The following is a 14,723-nucleotide window of genomic DNA, read 5'->3' on the forward strand; positions in this document are numbered from 1 at the left end:
CCGTGTACCTGGCCCTCTTGGTTAGCGCGCACTGCGCCCAGCCCGCCACAGGAGTCGCTGGAGCGCGATGAGACAAGGATATCCCTACCGGCCAAACCCTCCCTAACCCGGACGACGCTAGGCCAATTGTGCGTCGCCCCACGGACCTCCCGGTCGCGGCCGGCTGCGACAGAGCCTGGGCGCGAACCCAGAGACTCTGGTGGCACAGCTAGCGCTGCGATGCAGTGCCCTAGACCACTGCGCCACCCGGGAGGCCCCCGCAATAGAATTCTATGGAATTTGCTAGTACTTTGTTAGCGTTTAGCTAGCGTATGTTTGAAAAGAAATCAAACCCCTTGTGTGCACTGCCGGTAATGCCGTATACCCCGGTATGGTACAAGAACAGTATAAAAATCTGGATCCTGCCCAACCCGAGTTTAAACTCTTCTTCTGGACGTTGTCTCTACTCCAATTCTATCTGAACGGCCCCTGACATTCGTAAGGCCTAAGACCCAAACACAGATGCATTTTCTGGCTACAACCCGCCAAATCCAACCTCTGTATCAAGAGGCCTAAGATCCAACCCTGTACCAAGGGGTCTAAGATCCAACCCTGTATCAAGAGGCCTAAGATCCAACCCTGTATCAAGGGGTCTAAGATCCAACCCTGTATCAAGGGGTCTAAGATCCAACCCTGTTTCAAGGGGGCTAAGATCCAACCCTGTATCAAGGGGTCTAAGATCCAACCCTGTACCAAGGGGTCTAAGATCCAACCCTGTACCAAGGGGTCTAAGATCCAACCCTGTACCAAGGGGTCTAAGATCCAACCCTGTTTCAAGGGGTCTAAGATCCAACCCTCTACCAAGGGGTCTAAGATCCAACCCTGTTTCAAGGGGTCTAAGATCCAACCCTGTACTAAGGGGTCTAAGATCCAACCCTGTTTCAAGGGGTCTAAGATCCATCCCTCTATCAAGGGGTCTAAGATCCAACCCTGTACTAAGGGGGCTAAGATCCAACCCTGTTTCAAGGGGGCTAAGATCCAACCCTGTTTCAAGGGGGCTAAGATCCATCCCTCTACCAAGGGGTCTAAGATCCAACCCTGTTTCAAGGGGGCTAAGATCCATCCCTCTACCAAGGGGTCTAAGATCCAACCCTGTTTCAAGGGGTCTAATATCCAACCCTGTTTCAAGGGGTCTAAGATCCATCCCTGTATCAAGGGGTCTAAGATCCAACCCTGTACCAAGGGGTCTAAGATCCAACCCTGTTTCAAGGGGGCTAAGATCCATCCCTGTATCAAGGGGTCTAAGATCCATCCCTGTATCAAGGGGTCTAATATCCAACCCTGTTTCAAGGGGTCTAAGATCCAACCCTGTTTCAAGCGGTCTAATATCCAACCCTGTATCAAGGGGTCTAAGATCCAACCCTGTATCAAGGGGTCTAAGATCCAACCCTGTTTCAAGGGGTCTAAGATCCAACCCTGTACCAAGAGGGCTACGATCCAACCCTGTTTCAAGGGGTCTAAGATCCAACCCTGTTTCAAGGGGTCTAAGATCCAACCCTGTTTCAAGGGGGCTAAGATCCATCCCTGTATCAAGGGGTCTAAGATCCAACCCTGTCTCAAGGGGTCTAATATCCAACCCTGTGTCAAGGGGTCTAATATCCAACCCTGTATCAAGGGGGCTAAGATCCAACCCTGTTTCAAGGGGTCTAAGATCCAACCCTTTATCAAGGGGTCTAAGATCCAACCCTGTATCAAGGGGGCTAAGATCCAACCCTGTATCAAGGGGTCTAAGATCCAACCCTGTATCAAGGGGTCTAAGATCCAACCCTGTTTCAAGGGGTCTAAGATCCAACCCTGTATCAAGGGGTCTAAAATCCAACCCTGTATCAAGGGGGCTAAGATCCAACCCTGTATCAAGGGGGCTAAGATCCAACCCTGTATCAAGGGGGCTAAGATCCAACCCTGTATCAAGGGGACTAAGATCCAACCCTGTTTCAAGGGGGCTAAGATCCAACCCTGTATCAAGGGGTCTAAGATCCAACCCTGTATCAAGGGGTCTAAGATCCAACCCTGTATCAAGGGGGCTAAGATCCAACCCTGTTTCAAGGGGTCTAGATGGGTTATTGTGGGGTTATTATAAGCTGTTAACAAATCACCCTCCACCCCCACCCACTACCATACAAGCTCCAACAAAAGCAGTAGGTCTCAGTGAGTTTCTGGAAGTGATTTTGAAGTCGCGTCCTGCAGAGCTGTTCATTCATTCCACAGTAGAGCAGTCTGCTCCATGCAGGGTTAAACAGAACAGACCTTCAGTCACACTGGGCAGGACACTGAGGACAGACAATGGTCCTGCCAGTCAATGTCAAGCGTCTCGTCTGGCTTGGAGTGTTGACTGGTCTAGAGGAGGCCCCAGCTGGTTGTAGGGTTCTGGTGAGGCTTTACTGCCACGGCCTGGGCGTGGATACATGAACCACGTGCCCAGCTAAACACAGACAGGAACACACACCAACTGTACACACACTGTACACACACGTCTGTCTGTCTGTCCTTCATCCAGGCTGTCTGTCTGTCTGTCTGTCTTTCCTTCATCCAGGCTGTGTGGCTGTCTGTCTGTCCTTCATCCAGGCTGTCTGTCTGTCTGTCTGTCTGTCCTTCATCCAGTCTGTCTGTCTGTCTGTCTGTCTGTCTGTCTGTCTGTCTGTCTGTCTGTCTGTCCTTCATCCAGGCTGTCTGTCTGTCTGTCTGTCTTTCCTTCATCCAGGCTGTGTGGCTGTCTGTCTGTCCTTCATCCAGGCTGTCTGTCTGTCTGTCTGTCTGTCCTTCATCCAGTCTGTCTGTCTGTCTGTCTGTCTGTCTGTCTGTCTGTCTGTCTGTCTGTCTGTCCTTCATCCAGGCTGTCTGTCTGTCTGTCCTTCATCCAGGCTGTGTGTTAAATGAGACGCTGCAGCGTTAATAAGCATTAACAGCTCTTTAAACCAGAGGAAGTGATTTGTAAAAAGGCCTTTTAATTTCTAATGAATCTCCTATCAGATTAGTCAGTCGTAGCGGTGTGGCGTTTTGAGCCCAGGCATAGAGGCTGTAAGGCTTGCCAAGAGCAAATGAAACCTGCCTTGTAGGGCATTACAGTGAGTAACCTTTATGCTGATTTTAATTTTGTCATTTTAACCTTTATTTAACTCGGCAAGTCAGTTAAGAACAAATTCTTATCTACAATGGCGGCCTACCCCGACCAAACACAGACGACGCTGGGCCAATTGTGCGCCGCCCTATGGGACTCCCAATCACAGCCGGTTGTGATACAGCCTGGAATCGAACAAGTGGCGTAGTGACGCCTCTAGCACTGAGATGCACATAACCTTGGTTACCTAGCAGATAGCCTTGGTGCCCTAGCAGATAGCCTTGGTGCCCTAGCAGATAGCCTTGGTGCCCTAGCAGATAGCCTTGGTGCCCTAGCAGATAGCCTTGGTGCCCTAGCAGATAGCCTTGGTGCCCTAGCAGATAGCCTTGGTGCCCTAGCAGATAGCCTTGGTGCCCTAGCAGATAGCCTTGGTACCCTAGCAGATAGCCTTGGTGCCCTAGCAGATAGCCTTGGTGCCCTAGCAGATAGCCTTGGTGCCCTAGCAGATAGCCTTGGTACCCTAGCAGATAGCCTTGGTGCCCTAGCAGATAGCCTTGGTGCCCTAGCAGATAGCCTTGGTGCCCTAGCAGATAACCTTGGTGCCCTAGCAGATAGCCTTGGTGCCCTAGCAGATAGCCTTGGTGCCCTAGCAGATAGCCTTGGTGCCCTAGCAGATAGCCTTGGTGCCCTAGCAGATAGCCTTGGTGCCCTAGCAGATAGCCTTGGTACCCTAGCAGATAGCCTTGGTGCCCTAGCAGATAGCCTTGGTGCCCTAGCAGATAGCCTTGGTGCCCTAGCAGATAGCCTTGGTGCCCTAGCAGATAGCCTTGGTACCCTAGCAGATAGCCTTGGTGCCCTAGCAGATAGCCTTGGTGCCCTAGCAGATAGCCTTGGTGCCCTAGCAGATAGCCTTGGTACCCTAGCAGATAGCCTTGGTGCCCTAGCAGATAGCCTTGGTGCCCTAGCAGATAGCCTTGGTGCCCTAGCAGATAGCCTTGGTACCCTAGCAGATAGCCTTGGTGCCCTAGCAGATAGCCTTGGTGCCCTAGCAGATAGCCTTGGTACCCTAGCAGATAGCCTTGGTGCCCTAGCAGATAGCCTTGGTGCCCTAGCAGATAGCCTTGGTGCCCTAGCAGATAGCCTTGGTACCCTAGCAGATAGCCTTGGTGCCCTAGCAGATAGCCTTGGTGCCCTCGCAGATAGCCTTGGTGCCCTAGCAGATAGCCTTGGTGCCCTAGCAGATAGCCTTGGTGCCCTAGCAGATAGCCTTGGTTACCTAGCAGATAGCCTTGGTGCCCTAGCAGATAGCCTTGGTGCCCTCGCAGATAGCCTTGGTGCCCTAGCAGATAGCCTTGGTGCCCTAGCAGATAGCCTTGGTGCCCTAGCAGATAGCCTTGGTGCCCTCGGAGAAAGCCTTGGTGCCCTAGCAGATAGCCTTAGTGCCCTCGCAGATAGCCTTGGTGCCCTAGCAGATAGCCTTGGTGCCCTAGCAGATAGCCTTGGTGCCCTAGCAGATAGCCTTGGTGCCCTCGCAGATAGCCTTGGTGCCCTCGCAGATAGCCTTGGTGCCCTAGCAGATGGCCTTGGTGCCCTAGCAGATAGCCTTGGTGCCCTAGCAGATAGCCTTGGTGCCCTAGCAGATAGCCTTGGTGCCCTAGCAGATAGCCTTGGTTACCTAGCAGATAGCCTTGGTACCCTAGCAGATGGCCTTGGTGCCCTAGCAGATAGCCTTGGTTACCTGGCAGATAGCCTTGGTACCCTAGCAGATAGCCTTGGTACCCTAGCAGATAGCCTTGGTGCCCTAGCAGATGACCTTGGTACCCTAGCAGATAGCCTTGGTGCCCTAGCAGATGGCCTTGGTGCCCTAGCAGATGGCCTTGGTACCCTAGCAGATAGCCTTGGTGCCCTAGCAGATAGCCTTGGTACCCTAGCAGATAGCCTTGGTGCCCTAGCAGATAGCCTTGGTACCCTAGCAGATAGCCTTGGTGCCCTAGCAGATAGCCTTGGTGCCCTAGCAGATAGCCTTGGTGCCCTAGCAGATAGCCTTGGTTCCCTAGCAGATGGCCTTGGTTACCTGGCAGATAGCCTTGGTACCCTAGCAGATAGCCTTGGTGCCCTAGCAGATAGCCTTGGTTACCTGGCAGATGGCCTTGGTACCCTAGCAGATAGCCTTGGTTACCTAGCAGATAGCCTTGGTTCCCTTGCAGATAGCCTTGGTTACCTGGCAGATAGCCTTGGTGCCCTAGCAGATAGCCTTGGTTACCTGGCAGATTGCCTTGGTTACCTGGCAGATAGCCTTGGTTCCCTTGCAGATAGCCTTGGTTACCTAGCAGATAGCCTTGGTGCCCTAGCAGATAGCCTTGGTTACCTAGCAGATAGCCTTGGTGCCCTAGCAGATAGCCTTGGTACCCTAGCAGATAGCCTTGGTGCCCTAGCAGATAGCCTTGGTGCCCTAGCAGATAGCCTTGGTGCCCTAGCAGATAGCCTTGGTACCCTAGCAGATAGCCTTGGTGCCCTAGCAGATAGCCTTGGTGCCCTAGCAGATAGCCTTGGTGCCCTAGCAGATAGCCTTGGTACCCTAGCAGATAACCTTGGTGCCCTAGCAGATAGCCTTGGTGCCCTAGCAGATAGCCTTGGTGCCCTAGCAGATAGCCTTGGTGCCCTAGCAGATAGCCTTGGTGCCCTAGCAGATAGCCTTGGTGCCCTAGCAGATAGCCTTGGTACCCTAGCAGATAGCCTTGGTGCCCTAGCAGATAGCCTTGGTGCCCTAGCAGATAGCCTTGGTGCCCTAGCAGATAGCCTTGGTACCCTAGCAGATAGCCTTGGTGCCCTAGCAGATAGCCTTGGTGCCCTAGCAGATAGCCTTGGTGCCCTAGCAGATAGCCTTGGTACCCTAGCAGATAGCCTTGGTGCCCTAGCAGATAGCCTTGGTACCCTAGCAGATAGCCTTGGTGCCCTAGCAGATAGCCTTGGTGCCCTAGCAGATAGCCTTGGTGCCCTAGCAGATAGCCTTGGTGCCCTAGCAGATAGCCTTGGTGCCCTAGCAGATAGCCTTGGTGCCCTAGCAGATAGCCTTGGTACCCTAGCAGATAGCCTTGGTGCCCTAGCAGATAGCCTTGGTACCCTAGCAGATAGCCTTGGTGCCCTAGCAGATAGCCTTGGTACCCTAGCAGATAGCCTTGGTGCCCTAGCAGATAGCCTTGGTGCCCTAGCAGATAGCCTTGGTGCCCTAGCAGATAGCCTTGGTGCCCTAGCAGATAGCCTTGGTGCCCTAGCAGATAGCCTTGGTGCCCTAGCAGATAGCCTTGGTGCCCTAGCAGATAGCCTTGGTGCCCTAGCAGATAGCCTTGGTGCCCTAGCAGATAGCCTTGGTGCCCTAGCAGATAGCCTTGGTGCCCTAGCAGATAGCCTTGGTACCCTAGCAGATAGCCTCGGTGCCCTGGCAGATAGCCTCGGTACCCTGGCAGATAGCCTTGGTGCCCTAGCAGATGGCCTTGGTGCCCTAGCAGATGGCCTTGGTACCCTAGCAGATAGCCTTGGTTCCCTTGCAGATAGCCTTGGTTACCTGGCAGATAGCCAGGCCTGTCCTCTCCCTCATTGGGCCTTTAGGTGTATTACTGGTGGTGATGTTAGAACTCACCATTGTGTTTTGTATCAAAAAGTGAGTTGGGCCTCTTTGTATGTAAGGAGAGAGCAGCGTTCTCTACTGTTTATTTACAAAGCACTCATGCAGAAACGTCCTATTTATCTATCATCATTAATTACCAAACCCGGTCTCAGGCTTGGATAACACTGGTGGCCCCTTCGGTCTCCACAGAGTTGGGTAAAGCTACTTTTAGATTTTTTGTTGTGCCATTTATGTGGAACAACTTACAGAGCTCTCTGAAATGAAATGAGTAATGATCAGAGACCTCTATGTTGATAAATGGGTCTGTTTTTCTTATTTCGTTTTGTGGTTTGTGTATATTGTATGTTGTATTTATGTTTGATGTATTTATGCAGGGCTCATCTGAAAAAGAGACAATAGACTCAGTATGACTTTCCTGTCAAAATAAAGGTTTAATCATTATGTGAAGTTTCCTATGCTGATTGGTTCAGCTCTAACCAGGATGTATTGTTTGTGTGTTACAGGAGGCACCAGGGACATTGGTTCAGCTCTAACCAGGATGTATTGTTTGTGTGTTACAGGAGGCACCAGGGACATTGGTTCAGCTCTAACCAGGATGTGTATGAGACACAGAAGCATCGAGGCCAAGCTCAGAGACTTTTCAATGTAAGGATGTTCTCATTTACAATGACACTACTAGACCATCATTTGCCATTGATTTGTAATACATGTCACTTTGAACGAAATTAAGAAGTGTGTGTGTGTGTGTGTGTGTGTGTGTGTGTGTGTGTGTGTGTGTGTGTGTGTGTGTGTGTGTGTGTGTGTGTGTGTGTGTGTGTGTGTGTGTGTAACAGTGTCGTTAAAGTGAGACATTACTGATGAATCTGTAGAATGTCACCCAGCTCAGCCGATTCTACTCTTTCCCAGCATTCCACTGTCTCAGGGGCATGTCTGGTCCACGACACACAGTCACACACACACACAGTCACACAGGGGGATCTCTAATTTCTTCAAGGCATTTTGGAGAAATTCTTCTTGCGTCTCCATGGCTGTGACAGTGTGCAGTAGTAAACCTAGGTGCCTGTGGTCAAGCCTAGCTACACACACACACACACACACACACACACACACACACACACACACACACACAAACAGACACATAAATGAAAAACACACACGCTGTCTGGCTGTGTCTCTGACATGTGTCCAGACCAGAGAGTCCAGGGTGTTATATTAGTCTCAGCTGTCTGGTTCACATCACCACTATGCCCCGCCTCCTCATCACCGCTATGCCCCGCCTCCTCATCACCGCTATGCCCGGCCCCTCAGCACCACTATTCCCCGCCCCTCATCACCGCTATGCCCCGCCCCTCATCACCGCTATGCCCCGCCCCTCATTACCGCTATGCCCCGCCCCTCATCACCGCTATGCCCCGTCCCCTCAACACCACTATGCCCCGCCCCTCATTACCGATATGCCCCGCCCTTCATCACCGCTATGCCCCGTCCCCTCAACACCACTATGCACCGCCCCCCTCATCACCACTATGCCCCGCCCCTCATTACCACTATGCCCCGCCCCTCATCACCACTATGCCCCACCCCTTATTACCGCTATGCCTCGCCCCTCATCACCACTATGCCCCACCCATCATTACCACTATGCCCGTCCCCTCATCACCACTATGCCCCGCCCCTCATAACCACTATGCCCCGTCCCCTCATCACCACTATGCCCCGCCCCTCATAACCACTATGCCCCGTCCCCTCATCACCACTATGCCCCGCCCCCTCGTCACCGCTCTGCCCCACCCCCTTGTCACCGCTCTGCCCCACCCCCTCGTCACCGCTCTGCCCCACCCCCTCGTCACCGCTCTGCCCCACCCCCTCATCACCACTATGCCCCACCCCCTCATCACCACTATGCCCCACCCCCTCATCACCACTATGCCCCGCCCCCTCATCACCACTATGCCCCACCCATCATTACCGCTATGCCCCGACCCTCATAACCACTATGCCCCGTCCCCTCATCACCACTATGCCCCGCCCCTCATAACCACTATGCCCCGTCCCCTCATCACCACTATGCCCCGTCCCCTCATCACCACTATGCCCCGCCCCTCATCACCACTATGCCCCGCCCCCTCGTCACCGCTCTGCCCCACCCCCTCGTCACCACTATGTCCCGCCCCCTCATCACCACTATGTCCCGCCCCTCATTACCGCTATGCCCCGCCCCCTCATCACCACTCTGCCCCACCCCCTCATCACCACTATGCCCCGCCCCCTCATCACCACTATGCCCCGCTCTACTGAAAGACTAGCCTTTTGGTGGGCTAGGAGAGATCCTAATACATAATACTGGATTTCTAATGTTTCTCACCTTTGTGGTTGCTGTGACCTGCAGGGCTTTCATGGACTGCATGATCAACCCTCTACAGGATCAGATGGAGGAGTGGAAGAGAGGAACCAACACTCTGGATAAGGACCATGCTAAAGGTACCATCATAACATATAGATATATAATAATATAGAGAGGAACCAACACTCTGGATAAGGACCATGCTAAAGGTACCATCATAACATATAGATATATTATAATATAGAGAGGAACCAACACTCTGGATAAGGACCATGCTAAAGGTACCATAACATATACTGTAGATATATAATAATATAGAGAAGAACCAACACACTGGATAAGGACCATGCTAAAGGTATCATAACATGTAGATATATAATAATATAGAGAGGAACCAACACTCTGGATAAGGACCTTGCTAAAGGTACCATCATAACATATAGATATATAATAATATAGAGAGGAACCAACACTCTGGATAAGGACCATGCTAAAGGTACCATCATAACATATAGATATATAATAATATAGAGAGGAACCAACACACTGGATAAGGACCATGCTAAAGGTATCATCATAACATATAGATATATAATAATATAGAGAGGAACCAACACACTGGATAAGGACCATGCTAAAGGTACCATAACATATACTGTAGATGTATAATAATATAGAGAAGAACCAACACACTGGATAAGGACCATGCTAAAGGTATCATAACATATAGATATATAATAATATAGAGAGGAACCAACACTCTGGATAAGGACCTTGCTAAAGGTACCATCATAACATATAGATATATAATAATATAGAGAGGAACCAACACTCTGGATAAGGACCTTGCTAAAGGTACCATCATAACATATAGATATATAATAATATAGAGAGGAACCAACACTCTGGATAAGGACCATGCTAAAGGTACCATCCTAACATATAGATATATAATAATATAGAGAGGAACCAACACACTGGATAAGGACCATGCTAAAGGTACCATCATAACATATAGATATATAATAATATAGAGAGGAACCAACACACTGGATGAGGACCATGCTAGAGGTACCATAACATATAGATATATAGAGAGGAACCAACACTCTGGATAAGGACCATGCTAAAGGTACCATCATAACATATAGATATATAATAATATAGAGAGGAACCAACACTCTGGATAAGGACCATGCTAAAGGTATCATAACATATAGATATATAATAATATAGAGAGGAACCAACACTCTGGATAAGGACCATGCTAAAGGTACCATCATAACATATAGATATATAATAATATAGAGAGGAACCAACACACTGGATGAGGACCATGCTAAAGGTACCATAACATATAGATATATAGAGAGGAACCAACACTCTGGATAAGGACCATGCTAAAGGTATCATCATAACATATAGATATATAATAATATAGAGAGGAACCAACACACTGGATAAGGACCATGCTAAAGGTACCATCATAACATATAGATATATAATAATATAGAGAGGAACCAACACACTGGATGAGGACCATGCTAAAGGTACCATAACATATAGATATATAATAATATAGAGAGGAACCAACACTCTGGATAAGGACCATGCTAAAGGTATCATCATAACATATAGATATATTATAATATAGAGAGGAACCAACACTCTGGATAAGGACCATGCTAAAGGTACCATCATAACATATAGATATATAATAATATAGAGGGGAACCAATACACTGGATAAGGACCATGCTAAAGGTATCATCATAACATATAGATATATAATAATATAGAGAGGAACCAACACTCTGGATAAGGACCATGCTAAAGGTACCATCATAACATATAGATATATAATAATATAGAGAGGAACCAACACTCTGGATAAGGACCATGCTAAAGGTACCATCATAACATATAGATATAAAATAATATAGAGAGGAACCAACACTCTGGATAAGGACCATGCTAAAGGTACCATCATAACATATAGATATATAATAATATAACCATACACTACAAGCCAGTGTAATATACACTACATGACCAAAAGTATGTGGACACCTGCTCGTCGAACATCTCATTCCAACATGTTGACCCCATTTCCCCCCCAACAGAGTACAAGAAAGTTCGGAGTGAGATCAAGAAGAAGTCTTTAGACACTCTGAAGCTACAGAAGAAGGCAAAGAAAGGTAGACTCCATCTATCTATCTATCTATCTATCTATCTATCTATCTATCTATCTATCCATCTATCTATCTATCTATCTATCTATCTATCTATCTATCTATCTATCTATCTATCTATCTATCTATCTATCTATCTATCTATCTATCTATCTATCTATCTATCTATCTATCTATCTATCTATCTATCTATCTATCTATCTATCTATCTATCTATCCATCCATCCATCCATCCATCCATCCATCCATCCATCCATCCATCCATCCATCCATCCATCCATCCATCCATCCATCCATCCATCCATCCATCCATCCATCCATCCATCCATCCATCCATCCATCCATCCATTCATTCATTCATTCATTCATCCATCCATCCTGCTTCACTTCTCTACTGGCTGTGCCATACAAATAGAATTATGACAACATATGTAGGATACATATAATGTCTGTGGGCTTGGCTGTATGAAGTATAGTATGAACCCTGTACCTCTACGGGCTGTTGTTTCCCCTTGAGGTCATTACCTACACATTCCATGTAGTCTAAAGAAAATAGAGTTGAACGTCAATGAGGCTACTCAGGGACTCTACAGTATAAAACACAGTACATATTTACGTAACATTTCATTATATATAGTACATCTCTAGGTCCTTTATCATCTCTGAACATCATCTCTACGTACGCTTAGGCAAATGGACATGCAACATTGAGTTGAACATCCTCCCTACTGAATGTCCTTCCTCTATGCTATGGTTTATGTTGGTGATGTAAGAATGTTCCTGATCCCTGTCAGACTCTGTGGATTGTCAGATATCATCTGTACAGATGAATCTATCTAAATGATGTCTGGAAACATGGAGGGAAAACAACAACATCAGCTCATATTGACCGTCATTATACTGAAACCAGGACACTGCCTGTTTCCCAAATGGCACCCTATTCCCACTATAGGGCACTACTTTAGATCGGGGTCTATAGGGCCCAAAAGAAGTGCACTACATATGAAATAGGGTGCCATTTGGAACAGATTCTCCGCTCAATTACTGAGTATCAGTTTGTGTCGTCCCCACGTAGGACAGCACATCCCAGTTGAATACGCATGCAGTCAGTCGGTCTTTGTGTAGTCTTTGTGTAGGCCTGCGCACCATGAAAGGAAATGGAGACGCTATTGAACAGGTTCAATATGTGTCTAGACAGATAGACAGAGAGAGAGAGAGCATCTATGGGAAGCTCCCATTCAAGCTGTCAGTTATCTTCAGTGACTAAAGTCCAGTTGAAATTTCAAAATGTCCGTCTTGAAAGCACCAAAACATCCATGCATTTTCTGCTTTCAAAGTGAACTTCAACTTTTTTTTAAACTTCTTTAGCTCAAATACTGGGCTGTTGTATTGCCATGGAGCAGTATTTAGCATTATGCACCTGGTCTTCTTATTCTAGTGTTATTAGATGTTAGATATCTAGAGGAGCAGTATTTAGCAGTATGCACCTGGTCTTCTTATTCTAGTGTTATTAGATGTCTTGTCTAGAGGAGCAGTATTTAGCAGTATGCACCTGGTCTTCTTATTCTAGTGTTATTAGATGTCCTATCTAGAGGAGCAGTATTTAGCAGTATGCACCTGGTCTTCTTATTCTAGTGTTATTAGATGTCTTGTCTAGAGGAGCAGTATTTAGCAGTATGCACCTGGTCTTCTTATTCTAGTGTTATTAGATGTCTTGTCTAGAGGAGCAGTATTTAGCAGTATGCACCTGGTCTTCTTATTCTAGTGTTATTAGATGTCCTATCTAGAGGAGCAGTATTTAGCAGTATGCACCTGGTCTTCTTATTCTAGTGTTATTAGATGTCTTGTCTAGAGGAGCAGTATTTAGCAGTATGCACCTGGTCTTCTTATTCTAGTGTTATTAGATGTCTAGAGGAGCAGTATTTAGCAGTATGCACCTGGTCTTCTTATTCTAGTGTTATTAGATGTCTTGTCTAGAGGAGCAGTATTTAGCAGTATGCACCTGGTCATCTTATTCTAGTGTTATTAGATGTCTTGTCTAGAGGAGCAGTATTTAGCAGTATGCACCTGGTCTTCTTATTCTAGTGTTATTAGATGTCCTATCTAGAGGAGCAGTATTTAGCAGTATGCACCTGGTCTTCTTATTCTAGTGTTATTAGATGTCTTGTCTAGAGGAGCAGTATTTAGCAGTATGCACCTGGTCTTCTTATTCTAGTGTTATTAGATGTCTTGTCTAGAGGAGCAGTATTTAGCAGTATGACTTTGGTCTTCTTATTCTAGTGTTATTAGATGTCCTATCTAGAGGAGCAGTATTTAGCAGTATGCACCTGGTCTTCTTATTCTAGTGTTATTAGATGTCCTATCTAGAGGAGCAGTATTTAGCAGTATGCACCTGGTCTTCTTATTCTAGTGTTATTAGATGTCCTATCTAGAGGAGCAGTATTTAGCAGTGTGCACCAAGTGGCGCAGTGGTCGAAGACACTGCATCTCATGGTAAACATTACCCCAGCACTGATTAACAATCTGGACATCTAGCATGGTAAACATTACTGGACATCTAGCATGGTAAACATTACTGGACATCTAGCATGGTAAACATTACTGGACATCTAGCATGGTAAACATTACTGGACATCTAGCATGGTAAACATTACTGGACATCTAGCATGGTAAACATTACTGGACATCTAGCATGGTAAACATTACTGGACATCTAGCATGGTAAACATTACTGGACATCTAGCATGGTAAACATTACTGGACATCTAGCATGGTAAACATTACTGGACATCTAGCATGGTAAACATTACTGGACATCTAGCATGGTAAACATTACGGGACATCTAGCATGGTAAACATTATCTTACTTGGAAACAGAGTTTCTGATTGGAGCAGAGTTTCTGTTAGTATCATGGTGGCAACGCTGTAGCTCGCAGAAATGCAATGTTTTGGAAAAACACCATACATTTAGAGAAGTTGAATGTTTGGCGGTCCTCTCTCTCTTCATAAGAAGAGGAGGTGTATTGAGGGAGCCAAGGCGCAGCAGGTTGTGAATACATAATGAATTTAATGACAAGACGAAAAACGAACACGAACTACACTTGAAATGATACAAAATAACAAACGACGTAGACTGACCTAAACATGAGAACTTACATAGACACGAAGAACGCACGAATAGGAAACAGACTACATAAACCGAACAAACCGTATACAGTTCCGTATGGTGCAAACATAACACAAACACGGAAGACAATCACCCACAACGAACACTGTGACAACGCCTACCTAAATATGACTCTTAATTAGAGGAACGCCAAACACCTGCCTCTAATTAAGAGCCATACCAGGTAACCCAAAACCAACACAGAAACAGAAAACATAGAATGCCCACCCAACCTCACGTCCTGACCAACTAACACACATAACAACTAACATAAATAGGTCAGGAACGTGACATTAC

At 47.2% G+C, this 14,723-nt stretch overlaps 1 protein-coding gene across 16 annotated transcripts in view; it reads left to right on the forward strand.

Annotated features, from left to right (window-relative positions):
* Positions 1 to 14,723, forward strand: part of LOC129856856 (protein MTSS 1-like) — a 209,358-nt gene that overhangs the window by 135,947 nt on the left and 58,688 nt on the right. For 12 of the 16 annotated variants that reach the window (XM_055924574.1, XM_055924584.1, XM_055924580.1 and 9 more), the window contains 3 exons: positions 7,286 to 7,370; positions 9,115 to 9,206; positions 11,192 to 11,266. In XM_055924574.1, coding sequence (XP_055780549.1) covers positions 7,286 to 7,370; positions 9,115 to 9,206; positions 11,192 to 11,266 — 252 coding nt within the window. Of the gene's footprint in view, positions 1 to 7,285; positions 7,371 to 9,114; positions 9,207 to 10,514; positions 10,548 to 10,805; positions 10,833 to 11,015; positions 11,049 to 11,191; positions 11,267 to 14,723 lie in introns of those variants that run through there. The other 4 variants (XM_055924587.1, XM_055924590.1, XM_055924588.1 and 1 more) reach the window with 3 other exon arrangements.

This window comes from Salvelinus fontinalis, chromosome 6, assembly GCF_029448725.1.
Source record: "Salvelinus fontinalis isolate EN_2023a chromosome 6, ASM2944872v1, whole genome shotgun sequence".
In the NCBI taxonomy this organism is placed as follows: Eukaryota; Metazoa; Chordata; class Actinopteri; order Salmoniformes; family Salmonidae; genus Salvelinus; species Salvelinus fontinalis.